Genomic DNA, 19213 nt, shown 5'->3' with positions numbered 1-19213 from the left:
CTGCGGGAAGCAATAAAAAAAAAGCCCTAGGTGGAGAGTTTTTACTTCCAATATGTGAGACGCTGAAGATCGAAGTCCTAAACAGAGTTTTTCCTTGGGCTTGCTTTGTGGTCCTGGCAAATCAGATGAACTTGGAGGCATCGATGAGGCAGAGAGGTTGATGTAAAACACTGTCAATCCCTTTAAATAGGTAACTTTGAATTTGCGGAGTCCTCAGAAGGCAGAAGGGGCTTGCATATGGGTCCCACACAGGTATCTTTGTGAGTTTGTATACATACGTAGGATGGACATAAGTTGATAAGTTGATTATGTTTATAGGAACATATCCTAAATTATGTCAGAGAATGTAAATACTATGATGTATACATATTTTATGGATGTGCCTAATTTTGTGTAAACATATGTCACATAATATGCACATTTTAAATGTCTATTAAATGTACATACTCCTAAAAAAAATGCAGATTCTAGGGACACATCCCAGACCTACCGACTCAGACTACATCTAGCTAGACCCTGGAAGTCTGAATTTCAGACAAGCTCCCTAGTGACTCTTAAACATGACAGAATTATTCTTTATTCAGACAGTCTTGGTCACCAGAGGTAAAGCAACCAACCATGCAGGTTTCTATTTAATTTTCCACAAACATGGACCAATAACATTTGAACATTGTGCTTAATATAAGCAGAATACTATCCCCACTTTAAAAAGGTAAACACCTCCCTCCCAATCCCATCTAAAATTAAAAAATAAAAATTAAAAAAAAAAAAAAAAAAAGGTAAACACCTAGCAAGGAATACAGAGAAGGTACAAGGGGTCAGTAAAGATGTGTGTCCTCAATATTCACAGGGACAAGAGATCCACTTTCACACATCAGATTAGCAATAAAATTTAAAATCTGAGAAGCATCAAGTGACAGCAAGGATCTGGCAAATAGATGCTGGCAGTGGGAAGGCCAGTTGGAAAAATTGGGTAAAATCTGTGTGTTACAGTGTGTTACCTACGACCCTGTAACTCTGGCTCTCTGCTCCTTACAGATGGGGTGACCCCTGAGCAAGCTACATCAATTCTCTGTGTTCCAGTTTCTTCCTCTGTTACATGGAGGAATAAAACCATCTTCATAGAATTATTATTTAGGATTAAATGACCAAGTATACAGTACAATGACTGGAACTCTGCTTGGCTTACTGAGTTCACTTACTGAGAGTATTACTGATTGGTAGCAACAATAACAGGAATAGGAGGGCTAAGGTAGGTCGTGGTGACAGTGGTAGTAACAGTCATAGTAGTATTCATAGTAGGACTGGAGGAGTAGTAGCAGTAGCAATAGCAGCAGTAACAGTTGTCATAGTAGGTATAGTAGTATTAATACTAACTGTAGCGGTAATTGCAGTAATAGTAACACCAGCAGCAGTATTTGCAGCAATAGTAGAAATATTATTAATGCTATAGAAGTAATAGTAGCAATAACAGCAATAACAGTTATCACAGTGGCTGTCGTATTAATAGTAATAGTAGTAGTGATGGTCGTAATAGCAACAGCAGCAGCAGTATTAATGGCAGTTGTAGCAGTACTAGCAGAGCTGTAGTAGTGACAGTAATGGTAGTAATAACAGTCATTTCAGCCATAGTGGCAGCAGCAGGAGCAGTAGTAGGAAAACAGGAATTTGAACCCATATCTCCCAGTACTCGGATCCATGGCCCTGCCTCACTGTTGTGATACCTATGCCCAAAGCCAGTGTGATGGAAGGTGTACTCTCATAGAACTGGAAAGGACAGCCCATTGTCCTTTGCAATAGATTGGACAGCTGCTTTATCTGCCCTGGCACTTCCCCATTAGGATGCCCTCTTTGAATGCCTTGCACCCAAGGCACAAGGGCAATCTCCATGCTCCCCCAACACCTGTGCTTCCCTGTCCTGTACCTGCCACATAGGACAGTGCATGCACACGGTCTGTCTCCTGTTCCACCTTATGTCCTCTAAGGGGGGTTCTGCACCCTGTTATTTCTTTGGACCCGCATCATGGACCATAGCATGGGGCATAGTAGGAACTCAGCAAATTGACTGACTGACTAGACAGTCAACCTCCAACTGCTTTTCAAGTTAGTTAATTAATTGAATAAAAAGAGATACATCCTTGATTGCTCAGGGATAATGGGTTTGGAATCAAGCAATAGACCTCTCCCATGTCCACATCTCCAAGAGAAGGTATAAGTTGCCTATGGATCAAAACAGCATTTTTCCACGAGCAAACTGCCTCCTGGCCCCAGCTGGTTGACATTCAGAAAGAGAGAGGGTGATCCTGAGTGGAACAGAGTGTCAGGACCATTTCTGGGAATATGTTTCCTTTCAGGTCCTCCATTACCACTTTCTCTAATTATTAGAATAAGCTCGTCAACCTGGAAGTCAAAGAAATGAAGCGGTAATTCACTTTCTGAATGGTGAAAGTACTGATGGCCCCAAACTGGCAGAGTGATGAGCCACATCCAATTTCTATGACTTTTCACAGTTCAGTTGATGGGGGTACAGATTTCCAACAATCTGGAAGACCGGCCATTTCCACCTTGAACCAGATTCAAACAATAGTCGCTATCATTTATTGAGTGCCTGCCTCAGGGCAGGATCTATATAGATGTTTTCTTGAATCTCCCCAAATTCTCGAGTTAGGTATTTTGAGAAATTGAGTAGCTTGCCCAAGGCCATCACCAGCCTGTGTATTGGCTCTTCTTTACATTGGTCTCCACTGACCTCCTATGTGCCCTGCAAGAGCCTCCTGACTCCCATTTCAGTGTCAGCCTCACTCTGTGATGGGCTTTGACCTTGGCAAGTTGCTGAGCCCTATGCGTCTCTGTCTCCATGGGTGTAAATTCCCATAATGATAATAGTATCTGCTGTGTAGGTAATGTAAGTCAAAGTGTGTGTGTGTGTGTGTGTGTGCGCGTGTGTGTGCGCACGAGAGTGCTATTTGAAACAGGTCACTGCCAGGAATCATCCACAGACACAACAATCACAGACTCCCCTCTCTTAACCCTCCTCCTGCTCTCACTTTGACCTCCCCTACCTGCCCCAGCTGCTGCTTCCAGCACCGCAGGTGCTATGAAGAGGCCGCTGAGATGGACTGTCTCCAAGACCCTGCCAAGCTCAGCACAGATGTCAACTGCATCAGCAAGACCATCACATGTGGTGAGCATCTCCAGGTCCCTGGGACCGAGCTGAGAAACTACAGCTCAGGAATCCCAGGCTTGGGCCAGACCCAGGGCTCCCAGGGTCCCCCCTCATCATCACAGCCATTAAGGACATCATCACCTATACTCTGAGCCCCATGAGGGCTGGATCTGTGACATCTGTACCTTGCATGGAGTAGATGCACAATAAATGCTTTTTGGAATGAAAGAATAGTTGGTGGGCAGGTTATGTGATTGACAGTTTTATACTGCAGCAATCCTGGGAGCCTGGGGAGGCAGATGGTTTTCTACTCATACATTGTGTGATATGGGAGCACTTACTCAACAAGTGGGAACCTCTACATGGTAGGAGAAAACCTGCTTCAGAGATTTGTCATAAAAATTACACAGTGCTTCAATGTAAAACTGCATTACACTTGTTAAATGGAAACAATGCTAAATGTAAAACAGTTAACACCGGGACTGGCCTATGTGAAGAAGTCAGTGTTGGGAGGGGAAGAGAGGCAGGGATGGATGAATTCGGTTTGTGGTTGCTGCTGTTTGTGAGAATCAGACATGCATAGATGCAAGTCTCAGCTCTCACCACCTTACTCACCACGTGATTCGAGGGATTTTATTTTGAGTCTCTGGGCAATCCTAGCAGAAGAATTAGAAGAGACAAAGGCACAGAGGAAAGAGGTACGTGGCACCTTGGGGATGCTCTATGAGAGCCACCTTTATGAACACCTACCATATGCCATAGCCTTTATACCCTGCACGTGCAATCATCCCAACAATCTTATGAGATGGGGTCACTCGTCCCAGTTTTCAGATAAGGACAGGAAAACTCAAAGAAATTAAATAACTTGCCTAAAGGCACATAAGCTGCTAAGTGGTAAAGTCGGGGTTTGAGCCCAGGTTCAACTGACCCCAAAGTCCAGGTAGCAAGGACTGGCTGAAGTATGGTACATCGGGGAAGAGGTGAGGAGAGGCATAGGGATACATCACTATATGGTGAACATACAGTGAAAGGACCACCTACCCATCCCTCCAGCCAGCCAGCCAGCAGACACATACTGTGCAAGACAATTGTCTAGACATTGGGGAAATCCTGACCTTCTGAAACCTCCTCCCGGCTGCCAGATGCTGGAAGTATCAAAGGGCTAGAGTATGTTAGACAGTGACAAGAGCCGTGGAGGGAAATAAGCCAGGGGAAAGGTAGAGAGCGAGCTCGGGGGGAAAGCCCCCCTGAGCACATGCCCAGGAAGAAAAGACTGAGGCGTGAGGCGGAAGCAAGCCTGTGGCTAGTAGGGAGGTACGTACACCCTTCGGCTCAAGGCGCCCAGAATGCTTGGGAAAGAGGACAGTCAGTCAGAAAGGGGGTGATGAGGTGGGAAAGAGAGCAGGGACAGCAGCTTTTACATTGATTAGAAAGTCGTTGGAGGGTTTTGAAACCCCAAAAGGACATGGTTTGCCCTGAGTCTTGGAAGGCTCATTCTGGCTCCTTGATGCGAGTGGACAGCAGCAGGGGGAGGCCACTGACATAACCTGGGCACGAGTTGCAGTGGCGTGGAGGCGGCAAGTAGATCAATAGGATGGCCTGAAGTGTCAGGTGTGAGTGTGACGTAAGGAGTGGGCACCACCCCCAGACTGCGTCTATGCACCGAAGCTCACGGAGCCAAGCTGGGTAACAGGAGGACGCCTGCAGGAGGAGTGTGGCCTCAGCAGGCAGATCAGGGTCAGTTTGGGAGCTTGCATTACCTCTTGGGATTCCAAATGAGATTTTCCAATCTGCTCTGCTCTGCCTTTGCCCTGTGCACAGAGTCTGGGGACGCTTGTGAGCACCTGCTGTGTGCCTGCAACAAGGCTGCCATAGAATGCTTGGCTCAGTCCCGGATCAACTCTTCCCTGAACCATCTGGACACTTCCTTCTGTGTGGCTCAGCCTCCAGGTGGGAAGAACCGGGCCGTGCATCAGCGGCGGGGCTGACGATCGGGGGCAGAGGCTGCTATGGGGGGTGTAGCTACAGTGCACCTTCAGTCCGGCACCTTCTGACACTCCCCAGACCCGCTGCTCTAAACAGGCTTTCCAATGTGTCTCTCTGCAGAGACAGCCAGCACGGAAGAGCTGACGACACCTCTGCCCAGAGGTAAGGTCTTCTAGGGAAGCTGCTTTTACTTGCACCACAGCGGGGCCACTCTACAGAGGAAAACACCACTGCAGGGCTTGTTGGCGTGACCCACAGCACTGGCAATGTCTCTGCCTTTCCCTGGCCAAGGGGAGGCCATTAAGTCTGATAATCCCATCAAACACCCATCCAACAGCAAATGGCCCTCATGCACACATTGTTCTTTGTTACATGAAGAGGTGTGCATTTAATCCAATGAGGAGATAGACCCCCATTCTTCCTCTCTTGCTCTATGGTCAGGCCACTGGTGTACGATGTGAACAGGACCAGGTCTAGTGCTCTGACAGAGAAAGTCCTCTCTCGTCTGGTGGAGCTACTGGCCACCAAGGCCACCTGGGAGCAGACTAACTGTCTCCCTCCTCGGCCTTCTGGAACCTGTGGCAGAGAGAGCAGCCTGGACCCCAGTGGGGGTTCCTTGAAGGAGAAGCTGTTTTCTGTGTGCCTCCTTTCCAGACAGGGTGGGCTTTTAATATCTGTCTACTGAAATAAGTGATCATTTCTACTCTAAGACAGGCATCTTATGGAAAATGTGAGAGTTCTTCTTCTGCCTGTCATTCCTGGTACACCAGTGTTCAAACGATCTCTCAATCCCAACGGAAAGTTCTGGGTGCATGTTGGCAGAGCACTCCTCCTTCCCTGGAGCTGGGGTCTCCTTCCCAGGGCTGCAGCATGTATTGAAGAAGCCGATAGGAAGAGAAAGAAGCCGATATGTGTGTGGGGGGCAGGGAGCACAGGAGTGTGCTGGTGTAGGTGTGTGTATGTGTGAGTAGGAGTGTTTGTGTGTGTCCTATCTCTATGTGTCTTCTGAGTCCGGTATTCTTTATTCTGCGCTGTCTGCCTCCCTTAGGACATGCCAAGTAGGGATGTCCTATTCCACAGCCACAAACCCTCAGGGTCTGCGGGCCTTTCACTGCCACAGCCTGGGTCTGCTAGTGTCACCTCCCTGGCCAGAACCCTGCTGGAGTCGCTCCTGGGGACCTGCTGGACACCCCACAACCCGGCAGATGCATGAGGGGCAGGAATCCCAAGACAGAACCAGCAGCCCTAGTCTGGCAGCATCTCTCCTGGCCCTTTTCCTCCCTTGGTCCAGCAGTTCCAGCCTGTCCTTTGGGACTCGTGGTGCTTGGTTGAGACACTGTGTTCCATCAGTCACTGATTTGGGAGCTTTCTTTTTCAGTGGTTCCTGTGGAGCTCACAGACACCAGTGCAAAGGCCCTTTCAGGAGAAGGTGAGCACTAGGAGACTGGTGTGTAACCCAAATACCCACATTTTGATTGTACTATCGGCCTACTGGCTGGAATTAGCTTTCCTAAAATGCCCCCTGCCTGGCTTCTTATTGAAACTGCCCCGAGATCATTCTAGAGCCACCCTTAGTTCCTTCTGACCCCCCAAATCTCTTCTCTACATGCTCTGCTTCCTCCCATACCCCCACTCCTACCTCAGGAGAAGTGCCAGAGACAAGACATTCATCCTCAACTATCTGAAGGTGATTTCCAGATGTACAACAAACACTTTCTTAGCATAAGTATGTCCCAAAAGTTGCATGGGATATACTTATACCAAAAGGTGATTGGTTGTTCATGTGAAATCTAAATTTAACCAACCATCCTGTATTTTTATTTGCCAAGCCTGGCAACCCTATGCCTCCAGGAGATCCCTCTGCACAACCACCTCCCCAGAAGTGTGTATATTTCTCTCCTCTGCTGTTGCTTTGAGAACAGAAGCAGAGCTCATGGTGCCGATCCTCCCTGGCTGTCCTCTGTGACCAAGGGCATTGCATCCCCAACCACTCCTGGACAGCCTGTGCCTTGGACTCCATGTCTAGAAAAAGAAAAAGAAATAGCACCTACTCCAAGCCAAATCTTCACCATGTGCCCTGCCCACACAGCAACCATTCCCAGCAGGATTCACAGTGGCCACTTCCATCCTAAACTGAGGACCAATCTGTCCCCCAACACACACGTACTCACACCCATGACCTAGCAGTGCCCACAAACCCCCTCCAGAAAAGGAGGCCGCCCCAATGCAGGCACAAACATCAATTACGAAGGAAAAATAGGGCTCGTGATTGTTCTCACCATGTTGGAATGAAATAATTATGTTTTGGACTCAGGCAGCTTTGGGATGGAATCCTGCCTCTCCCATTTTTCAGCTATAGGACTCTGGAAGCATGGATCAACCTCTCAAAGCTTGGGTTTTGTGGACAGTCTCTGTCACAATGACCCAAGTTGCCATCACAGCAGGACGACAGCCAGGAGAACCCCTAACTGGGTGGGTGTGCCTGTGTTCAATGGAAGCTTCATTTATAAAAACGGCCCGAGGGCTGGGTCCATGGTGGACCAACCCCTGGAAAGGGATGGGTCCTTCAGGGCAGCAGGGGGTTAAATGAGGGAGAACACGGGAAGACTCTGCAGCAGCATCTTCTTCAGAAATGCTGACGTGACACTAAAACACAGCAATGCAGTCTTGAGTCACATGCAGGACCCTGGACAACTTGCTTAGAATATGTCCTCTCATTTCTTGCTCCCACAACCCTGGGAAATCATTGCCATAAGCTCCACACTGAGATGGTGAATGGAGCTGGAGAAAGAAAGCGTCCAAGACTGGGAGCTGGGTGGCAGGGCTGAGGTTCGAGGGCTCCACGGTGTCTGTCTTTACTGCTAAGCTGGACTCCCTCTTCAGCTGCGCTCCCTTGTGGACCAGCTCTAGCAAAGGAACAGGGTGGACCTTTCCCCCAGAGAGCGGTCTCATCACCCAAACATCGGTCTTTTGCTAATCTGACCCCTTGTCACTGAATCGGGACCAAAGTGTCAATCACTGTTCCTCGTCAGACTGCCGTGGGCTACCTCTGCTGGGCCCCCAGTCCCAAAGCTGCCTTTTTGCAGGGGACCCCTGCCTGGCTCACGAGCTGAGCTGGGTGGATAACTGCAGTGGAGTGGTTTCTTTCCACAGTGGCTACTGAGACCAGTGCCACCCACTGACCAATTCCTCCAGAACAAGCAAGCAGGACAGACCACACAGGAGCAAAGCACGGAATCCAGTGGAGACCTGCCTTCTCAATACACATGTTTGGCTCTGATGATCACTCTTCGACGGGGCTCAGAAGAAATACCAGTAGACCTACTTTTCAGATGACGGAGGACACTGAGGCTCTGGGAGGTTAAAATGTACAGGCGGTCCAGCATGAGATCTGCTGGACTGGTCTCGAACCTCACCTCAGGCTGCAAGACTGGTTTTGTCTCTGTGATATGGTAGGGACTCACAGGGAACAGCCTCATACCCGAAAACATCTAGGCCAGGATGTCATCAGAAGCGACCTAACCATTTACTTTGCTTATGGCGATGAATAGCAATGGATTCTTTATTAATAAGCATAGATCACTCATAATAACTATTTACCAGTCACTAAGAATGAAGAGAGAAACAAGTGGATTCCTCGATTAAGAGGCAAGGACACCAAGGAGGACGTTGGGGGACTGGTCTGCGCCTAAGCCCTCCATATAGCCTCTGAGTTCTTCCCCCGGCCCTAGAAGGCCCATACAACAGATAAAGGAGGCAGTCATTTGCCTGGGGGTAAAACAGCATAGGATTCCGTTAGTTACGAACCTGCGCGTTTTACTTTGAAGAGAACCATCTGCCTGGCTTAGAACCTTTGAGGTTCTGTCTCTTTGCTGGAGTGTTTTTGTGTGTCTACATTATCAGTCAATTGTAAGCCTGATTTCCGCAGAACACCATCATAACCTTGATCTTTGACACATTGAATTTAAGGCAGTTCCTCCCTTCCCCAAGCCTGCTGGAGTTATCATTGCTAGCTCTCTGCGGTATAGTCAGAAGAGAAATGGCACCCCAGCTCGGTGGTTAGGGTGGTCAGGGGTTAGGATGGGTCACCTTAGCCCTGGTTTGCATTCTGCCACTTCCTAGCTCCATGAACAAGTGACCAGTGTGTTCTGTGTGTCCCCTTTCTCAACTCTGAATAAGCGGTGAGCCTGGTGTTAACTCGTGGGGTTTTTGCTGAGTCAGTACAAGCCAAGTGCTTAAAGCCATATCTGGCATGTAGTATGTCTTCATCCATTCCAGCTGCTACAACAAAATATCACACACTGTATCACCTGTGAACAACAGAATTTCTCTCTCATGATTTCTAGATGCTGCAAATCCAAACTTAAGACACCGATATGGCCAAGTTGGGCAAGGCCCACTTCCTGATTCATAGAGAGCCGCCATCTTGCTGTGTCCCCACATGGTGGAAGGAGCCACAGAACTCTGCGGAGGCTCTTTCATAAGGACACAAATTCCATTCACGAAACCTCCACCCTCATGACCCATTTATCCCCCAAACGCCCCAAGACCACTGACGATTATGTTTCAGCCAATGAATTTTGGGGAAACACAGACATTCAGTCTACAACATTGTAGGAGCCTAATAACAGTCAAACAACAGACTCATTTTACCAAGAACCAGGGCTCAGTAGTCTTTTGGGAGCCATAGAGCAAGGAACTAGAATCCACAATTCTGTTGCCTTGTTTCTCTTTGCTCAAAAATATGTGATTAATTTTTTTGTTTGTTTAAACTCTAGAGACATCTGCTTTCCTAAAGTATTTCAAAGATGCACCTGCTTCTAGCCCAGCAGGCTACAGCTGCCTTTGCCAGCATGTCTGTGTCTGGGGAGGGGAGTCTTTTTGACTTAGCAGTGAACCTGACATCACCGGCAACCCTGGGAGGTGATGAGGGGCAGAGTAACGTTGCCTTCTGTGCCCAAAGGATGGGAACTGCTTCAGGACCCAGGGGTGGAACAGGGGTCAACACTCACCCTGTCTCCTTCCTTTCGTGGACAGAAGTGGGCCAAGACCAGGAAGGCACGGAAGCCACTAGGACCACATCCCCTCCAGGTAAGCACACTTGGCTTCTCCCACCAGCACACAATGGTTGTCCCTATATGTTTATGAGCTCAAGTGTGTTGTAAAACATGAAGGAATCATTGAGACCAATTTGCTTTTATACCACTCCCCACAAAGTAGACAAATGAAGTTAAAATGTAGATCCATGAGTAGGAAGAACTAGAAGCCTACCTGATAAAGAGATGCATTTAGAAAAATATGGAAAACAGTGTTTTGTTTTCTACTTAAATCACCTCTACTTCCATGTTATACAGATAGCCACTTCTAATATCTCAGGTGCTCCCTTGTAAAGTCTCCCGCCTGCCGAGCATACCGTGAATGTAATTCAAATGCACTAAAGATCACTTGGCACCATGGCTTTGTAGTCTGAGCTGTATCACCTAAAGAGTGAGACGATATTCCCCTGACATTAAATACCTTTCTATAACATGATTTTTAGTGGCAGCTGTACCATGGTTTCTGGTGTGGAATACCATAGAGCATGAGCCAATTATTTCCTACTTTGTTCTTATAAATAATAGATAAACGCTTTATACCCATCCACTTCTAATTTGTCACAATAAATGCCTAAAAGTTGGATTACTGCACAGAGGGCGTAATCATTGCATGTATCCATGCAATATGTATGTATCCATATGTTGTCAAATTGCCCTAAAGAAAAATCAAAACAACTTATCCTTATGCCTCTCTCCCATGGCTGATACTGTGGACCACTATTTAAAAGCAAGTGAACAAAACCTCTACCATGTTAACAGGAAAAAACCCATGGTAGCTCATTTCTCCTCTTTTCCTCTCTGATGGAAATTGAAAGTTGGTGTTTTTTGTACCCAACTTGGGCTGGCCTCTCATTCTGGGAGCTTTGGACCAGGCCTGGACAGAATTCCCACATCTTAACTGAATTTATGGTGACGGGTCACCAGTGTCAGAGCTAAGAGCATTGAGACTTGGGCCAACTTTGCCCTCAGGTGCACAGTGACCTTCTCAGCCTTGGGGAGCGAGGGCAAGAGGAATTTGTTCGCCAATGGGGCGGCCATTCAGGCAGAGTGATGAATGCCGCATGCCCTCATCTAAGGGGATGGGGTAGGGGGTCTCATGTTTGATTAGCACCAAGAATCTAGAGAGTTCTTTCTCAGAGGGTGAGGGCTTCTGGAAAGACACTCAGACTTGGCAAGGAGCACACATGGGCTTCTGGGGCTTTCTCTGCTTGTTGAGTTTTCTACCTGGAGAGTCTTTAACCCCAAATCAGATGTGTCTTCACACTCACTGAACGATTCTAAGGGCTGTTCTTGGCTTTTCCCTCCTTGCTAGGCATTTAGCTAGAAGGATTATTCAAACACCAAAACAAGTATTATTAATATAGTTTTACAAATGGGGAAATCAAGATTGAGAGAGGCAAGAGACCTGTCCAAGGTCACCCTTGAGCTAAACGCAAACTCAGATTGCCTTACCTCTACAACTGAGTTCTACTCCTCTCCACTGACTAGGTGAGTTCTCTCAAAAAGAAACAGAGCTGGCATTTGTTAATGGTGGAAAGACTGACTTTACTCAGGTTTCTGTAGCAGGGAAGAGAGACTGGAGGGTAACCATGTTTGGCTCTCATCTGTATGCAAGTGACTGGGACTTTTAGAGGGAAAATGGGATGGTGGACAAGAGGCCAGAGCTCCAGCAGAGTCAGGGCAGGGGAATATTCCAAAAAGGGGGCAGAGGTCTGTTTTCTGAAAACTTAGGCAAGGCAGGTGTTGGGTCAGCGTGGGTCTCAAGCTCTAAGTTCTTTGGGCTGTCTGGAGCTTTCTTGGGCAGGAAGACAAGGGGAAGCAGGAGGCTGGGTCATCCTGGGGAAACTAGGCTGGGGTTGGTCTAAGTCTCCTAGCACAGGGGCAGGGCGTTGATGAAATAGTCTGTGCTGTGAATTTGCAGTTCTCATAGGCGACGTTTGAGGCCTGGTTGAGAAGAGGGCCCAGAGGAGCCTGGCTAACGTCTGGTCAAGGAAAATGTCTGTCCGTTCCAGCAGTCTGGAACATGGTGGAAAGAAACCAGTTCATGGGTTTCTGCTGGTGGGATTGGAGAGGAGGTGAGGCATGATGTTAGACCCAGAGGACTGAGAGAACAACAGGGCCTCTAAAGCCTTGCTCCCACCCCCCAGGGAACAGAGCATTGAGCAAAGACTCAGGAGCTCGGATGTATGACGCAAACCAATATGGTGGGTCTGGGAGAGATTGCCAGTCAGGGGTCCCTGAGATGCCCAGGCTTCACCCTATGCTCTGGGTCTGTAGATGGTGGAGCAGAGCTTACCAAGGCCCCTTTGGCTGGACCAAACAGGGTTGGAGGTGTCACTGCTTCTGGCCAAGAGAACAGGTGGGCCAACACAGAGCAAAGGGAAACCTGGGTAGCGCCAGGGAGAGATCCCCGGCAGCCTTACTGGCCTCAGCGAGGACCTGGCACTTAATTCACACGATGGTGAGAAGGTCTTCCAGGATTCCCAGGAATTCGAGGCAGGTTGTGCTTGCCTACATCACTGAGCACCAGGAGCCAGCTTCATTTTTCCACCATTCTTATCTCTTCACTTGTAACCACCATGCTAGGCCTCCACTTGGCAGGTGCATGGTAGTAAATATGACACGGGCTGGGGCAGTTCCGGTCGTGAGATGTCACTCAGCTGGTCTAGCAGGGGCTCTTGCCCAATGTAACTTTATCACAGAGTATTCATGTATATGTGTTTGGTATATTTATGTTCCATTTACTTAATATTTTAGCACATTTTATTTATTTTTATTTTAAATTTTTATTTAAATTCTAGTCAGTTAGCATATAGTGTAATATCGGTTTTGGGGTAGAATTCAGTGACTCCCAGCCGGTGCTCATCACAAGTGCCCTCCTTAGTACGCAGATGCCTTCTAGCCCAGCCCCCGCCCACCCCTGTCCATCAGTCCTCAGTTTTCTTCTCTATAGTTAAGCATCTCCTATGGTTTGCTTTCTTTTCTTTTTCTTTCTTCTATGTTCATCTGTTTTGGTTATTAAATTCCACATATGAGTGAAATCAGATGGTGTTTGTCCTTCTCTGACTTATTTCGCTTAGCATAATACCCTCTGGTTCCATCCGCGTCATTACACATGGGAAGGCTTCATTCTTTTTCACGGCTGATTAATATTCTATTGTATATACACCACATCTTCTTTATCCATTCATCAGCTGATGGACATTTAGGCTCTCTCCCTAGTTTGGCTATCACTAATAATGCTGCTGGGAACATTGGGGTTCATATACCCCTTTGAATCTGTATTTTGGTATCCTTTGGATAAATACCTTGTAGTGTAATTGCTGGGTCATAGGGTAGTTCTATTTTTGACATTTTGAGGACCCTCCACACTGTTTTCCAGAGTGGCTGTACCAGTATTCATTCCCACCAACGGTGTAAGAAGGTTCCCCTTTCTCTGAGTCCTAACCAACACCATCATTTCCTGACTTGATAACTTTAGCCATTCTGACTGGTGTGCAGTGGTATCTCACTGTGATTTTGATTTGTATTTCCCTCATGATGGGTGATGTTGAGTATCTTTTCATGTGTCTGTTGGCCATCTGGATGTCTTCTTTGGGAAAATGTCTATTCAAGTCTTCTGCCCATTTCTTAACTGGATTATTTGTTTTTTGGGGGTTGAGTTTGATAAGTTCTTTATAGATTTGCGGTACTAGCCTTTATTCTGATATGTCACTTGTGATTATCTTCTCTTATTCCATTGGCTGCCTTTTAGTTTTGTTGATTGTTTCCTTCTCTGTATCACAGAGTATTTGGAAATTCTCATGTAACATTTGTGGATCCCTGAGACTCTGCTCTCCCATCTGCAAGCCTAGATTGAGGATGCTTTCCTAACACTTTGTTCTTCTGAAATATCTGCATTTGGGCTTGAGAGTGTGTCCATCTGCAAATCTCTTCCCGAACTGCCTATTGAATATAAGCCATGATGTTGTGTGTTTTCAGGATCTGCAGAGATTGCTGCCTCAACAAAAGGAGTAACCATGGTCCCGGCCGGTTTGAAGTCTTTGGGCTTAGCTGCGTCATCCACCAAAAGTGGCCTAGAGGAGACAACTGGAAAAGGTGAGTGGGAGCAGGCAGAGAAGCCTCTGTCCTCTCTCGGCCTTGAGATTCTCTGGGTGGGTAGGTAACAAAGGCCTTTAGGCCATGGTGTCAAATTGTGACCTCTTCATTTTGGTGCGACTAGAAGGGACCATTCCTTTCCAGGGGAAGTCATGGGACACAGAGGGGACCTGACTTGCCCATGCCCACTCACCTGCTGAGCCAGGGAAAGGGGCCTGCTGGCCTAATGCTCCCATCGCTCTAACTGGCCCCCAAGGGAAGAGCTTGGCACCGTGCACATGAAGTTGTTGGAAAGAAGGAAATATCTGGGCTTTCACTCCCTCTCCCTTCTCTCTCCTCTTACCAGGGGTTGCTCCGGAGGCCCTGCCCCTGCAAGGAGCTACGGACCCAGGGGAGGGCTTTGTTAGTACCAGGCCAGCTCTCTACAGCATGCACTGCAGAGTGATGGAGAAGACAGCATTTGAGAGGGGGGCTGGGCTGGGAGCCCTTCGCAAGGCCCCCGGCTTCTTGGCTCCCCACGCCCCGCCACTGGACCTGTGATCATGGGGTCAGCACAGTGGACTGTAGCTAGTCTTGGCCAACATTTCTGGCGGAGGAGGAGGGGACAGGGGTAGAGAGGGGGGGTGCAGGAGGGCAGAGGCAGAGGTAGGGAAAGAAAAATCGAGGGCTCTGAAGGCGAACCCAGGCAGAGTGTGCTAACCTGCTGGAGTCAGGACGTCCACAGGCCAAGATGCCCCCAGGACTCCGGGTGCTGCAGGGCCTCAGTGGGACACAATCATTCTACTCGGCAATCACATGTGGCTGAAGAGCACCTCTGGTCCCGATCAGCCCCCCACACTTCAGGGGGATTTAAGCAGGAGTCTGGGCAGAGCCACAGACACCTGGCAAGGAAGACATGCTCTCTGAAAGCCGAACCATACTAGACAGGGTGTTAGACGGGGGACTAACCCGCAGCAGTTTTCCCAGAAGGGCAATGGAGGCAAGGACACGGGGTTCCTCGGATGACCAGTACCCATCTGCACCACTGCCTGCCTGTGTGACCTCTGTCCCAGTGTCCCCTCCTCTCCTGACAGCCCTGTTTCTGATCAGCCTGTGACAGGTTCACCTTCCTGCACCTGGGAAGTAGGGACAACACACGGGTGATGCCTCAGCTGGGAGAGATGCTCTTTTGTCTGACATCCCGGTGCCCAGAAGAATTTGAATCTTATGGGTGTTCCTGTGGGCCAGATGGACGAGGCGAGCCAAGGGATACCCTGGACAGGTAGGGATGGGCGAGGGTGGCAGGCCAGGGGTGCGGACGCTGCTCGAATGAGAGGTGATAACTCTCCTCGCCACTGGGGACAGCTTCAGGCTTCACACAGAGCACGGCCTCCCGCGGGGCTGCGGCTCAGGGTCATGGGCCGCTGAGGCTCGGACTTGTCTGCAGTTATTCAGTGGCGAAGGAGCAGAGCCAGATGCTGACCTGTGGATATGGTGCTCCAGAGCTCCTTCATCTCTGAAGCACCATAGTACTGCCGATGGCCCCAAGAGAGTCCATCTGCAAAGACCTTTCAGCGGACCCCAAATCTGCCCCAAGTACTAACCCCAAGTACCGCCGATGGCCCCAAGAGAGTCCATCTGCAAAGACCTTTCAGGAGACCCCAAATCTTCCTATTTTGCAACAAGGAACATGCCGAATTGGCACACCCACCCAGTTTGCCCTGCAGGTGACCACAGGAAAGTTACTTCCTCAATAACTTTTTTTTTAAAAAAAAAAATTACTTATTTTTTGAGAGAGACTGAGAGAGAGAGAGAGAGAGAGAGAGCAGTGGGAAGGGGCAGGAGAAGAGGGAGAGAGAGAGTCTTAAGCAGAATCCGTGCTGAGGGCAGAGCCCAACAAGGGGGTTGATCTCAGGACCCTGAGATCACAACCTGACCCAAAACCAAGAGTCGGACACTTAACTGACTGAGCCCCCCAGGTGCCCCAGCTTCTCAATAACTTTTAACTGCTCAGTTTTATATCTGCCACTTTTGAAAGAATTTTCAGTGACCTCGTGCCTTGGTGAATCCATTCACTCATTTATGCACCCGCCCAACCACCCACCACCCACCCCAGGCTGGTGCATTCAACCCACCTTTCTTGAGCTTTTGCTCTGTGCCGCGCCCTATGCTGGGTGGTGGAGACACACAAATGAGCTTACACCTGAACAAAGCAGCTCGCAACAAACTGCCAGTGCCCCAGAGGATCTGCGTGGTGCAGGAGACGGGCATGTCAACCAAAAGACCACCAAGATCATAAATGCAGCGGTCAAAACAGGGAACAGTGGAGGAGCCAACCTAGACATGAGTGGAAGGAATATTCCGTGGGTGGAGTTGATAAGATGTAAAGCCTGATTGCACGCGGGAACTGTCATGGCCCCTGGCCAGCAGACTCCGCACTCAAAATGCATATCCCTGGGATGGTGGGGCTGCTGAGGGAAAATCCACAGCTAGAATAGATACAGGGGACAGGGAAAAGACAAGGCCTGGTGCCATTAACACACAGGCTGGAGGGACGGCAGGACCATGGCGCATGTCACTTGCAGGTCAGATGACGTCTGGCTGGCTGTGTCTCTCCCCCAGACACCCACCTCCCTGGCCTTTCTCCCCTTGCCACTCAACGCCTTCCAGCCCTATCATCTGACCAAGCTCCGCAGGGCATCCAGTGGGGAGGAAGCTAGGGGCTCTGCTACACAGGCCACCTTCAAAACTTAGCTCCTGCTGGGAGACAGTGAGGACGCATCTATTTTAGCAGAGTGTACACCACACTGGAATCATACGTGTGTCTACATTACAAGTTCGACAACGTGGGCTCCACTCTCGGAACAGTGTAGATACTCCCGAGGCCACAGCACTCAGGACACATGGCAAGAGGTAAAAGTCTAGCAGTAGTCACTGTGTCCTGTCGAACCCCATGGAAAGACAGTGGGGTTGCTCCTGACCCCTGGCCATATTTCACAAAAACATGAGATTTGACCAGCAGGCAAATAAGTTACAATATGGCTTCCCTGACCTCCATGGGGAAAAAATTAAAACAAAGCCATTGCCATGACCAAGGAAGAGTTACTCAAATTGATCTCATTTTCTGCAGGGATGTCTTTTCAAAACCATGCATACTTTACATTCTGGGCAATTTGGGTGACTTTTAAGGGTCTTTTGATCATATGTGATTTCTGATTCACTCGCTGACTTCAGATTTTCACTGAGATTAGCTTTTCACCACCACCCGCCCCAGGCAGGTGCACACACAGAGTGTGTGGTTCAGCTGAGCAGGGCGACCATTTATAACTGACGCAGACCTCCAGCCATCGGCCACTGTGGCAGGCACAGTCGTGGGGCTCCCCCCATCACTGGCAACAGGGGAAGCCGATTCTTGGCTGAGCACTAACTCCACAGAAGGGCAGCCGGTCATGGTGGAGCCCTGCTCTGGCTGTGGCCTCTGACACCACGTGAGAACTATCTGCAGATGGGTGAGTGGCAGTGGGAGGGTTTGGGGACAGTGGCGGCTCCTCTGGGCTGGCACCGTCACAAGATTCCACTGGGTATCTATGGGCTGGGCACAGTGGAGACAGTGAGGCTTTATCAGGCCCAGATGGGGGCTGTCTATAAAGCAAGACACCGATTCGTTCCCGTATGGCTACGGAGGCTCTGCTTCATGCTGGACGCTTTTTTAGATGTTCTTTATTTATGCTCAAGGTCATTACTCTGCTCTCTCTCAAGGCTACGGTCCAAAGGGGTGCCCTATGGATGTGAGATTAATCGTTCTATTAGGTAAAAGGTTAGAGGGGGCAGGGCCACTGCTAGTCCATCTGGTAGCTTCGTGTAAACTAAAAATGGTAACCTCTTCTCAAGCTCTTTTTTTCCGTCTCAACAGATGCAAATTATTATCATAAATATGCAAATCACACTTGCAATCAACAGAGTCATAATAAGAACACAAAGAATTTTTTTAATGGTAGGATGCATACAGTGTGACTGACACGGTTTTAGATGTGGTATCTTTGTGAAGTGCACAACCTAAACAACCATACATGGTGGTTGTGTGTGTGCCGGAAACAGATGCCTTGGCTTCTCTCCCTGCTGTAGGGTTTGTGGGAAAGGCAGGCCTTGAAGGAGTTCCTGAGTCAGCTGGGTTTTCCTTGGTCTTAGGTGCTGTTTTTCCCATCACTGCTGCGTGGAGCAGGTGAGACGCCTGGGCTGCCTGCTCGGGAGGCTTCCTCGGTCACCAGTGCTGTGCGTGGACGGTACAGCCAAGTGTAAGTGCTGGGGGCCTTCTCAGAATCACATGGGGTTCAGGCCTCCCGATGCTGCCCCAACCATGTCTTCGTCTACAACGTGATTTAATACTCTTCTTAACCGTGACGCACACTTATTACCGATCCTGCCGAGGGCACAGAAGTTCAAGAGCTAAGTCAGCTGCCAAAAGTCAGAGCTGGGTAGGAGCAGACCAGGAGCAAGTGGCTGTGCTTATGGCGTGCCTGCTGCGTGCCAGCCGCAGCTCTCAAGATGGATGAACAGAGTTAGACGCCCCAGGGATCCTGTGTGGAGGCACCGAGTCCTCCCTTTACAGAGGTGGCGGCGGAGGTCACACTGCAGAAAGAAGTGGGTGGTGGGAGCGGGAGTGGGGCCTGGAAAACCACGTTGCCTCAGACCCAGAACCTAGTCCGTGTGCCGGGGGCTCTCATGGCATTGTGTTATCTCCCTGAGAAGTGGAAGCCCTGTCCTGAGTGATACCTCCCAAGGAGCTCCACGGAAAGGGAGCGGATCTGGCTGAAGGCAGTGGACCCGCAGCCCCCGTCCACCCTCTCCTGGAGCCTCCGCGGGGTGTCTGAGAACCAGCACCCTGGGG

At 49.1% G+C, this 19213-nt stretch overlaps 1 protein-coding gene across 2 annotated transcripts in view; it reads left to right on the top strand.

Moving 5' to 3' along the window:
* OC90 (otoconin 90) overlaps window positions 1-19213 on the top strand; it is a 35756-nt gene that overhangs the window by 13232 nt on the left and 3311 nt on the right. For both annotated transcript variants that reach the window (XM_004743572.3, XM_013051770.2), the window contains exons 6-13: window positions 3072-3184; window positions 4988-5116; window positions 5273-5314; window positions 6531-6581; window positions 10190-10243; window positions 14230-14346; window positions 15436-15607; window positions 18514-18620. In XM_004743572.3, coding sequence (XP_004743629.1) covers window positions 3072-3184; window positions 4988-5116; window positions 5273-5314; window positions 6531-6581; window positions 10190-10243; window positions 14230-14346; window positions 15436-15607; window positions 18514-18620 — 785 coding nt within the window. The remainder of the gene's footprint in view (window positions 1-3071; window positions 3185-4987; window positions 5117-5272; window positions 5315-6530; window positions 6582-10189; window positions 10244-14229; window positions 14347-15435; window positions 15608-18513; window positions 18621-19213) is intronic.

Source organism: Mustela putorius, unplaced genomic scaffold (assembly GCF_011764305.1).
Source record: "Mustela putorius furo isolate JIRA1106 unplaced genomic scaffold, ASM1176430v1.1 tig00000228_pilon_pilon_pilon, whole genome shotgun sequence".
NCBI lineage: Eukaryota > Metazoa > Chordata > Mammalia > Carnivora > Mustelidae > Mustela > Mustela putorius.
The sequence above is the reverse complement of the archived record's forward strand: the minus strand, read 5'-3'. Positions and strand labels throughout refer to the sequence as shown.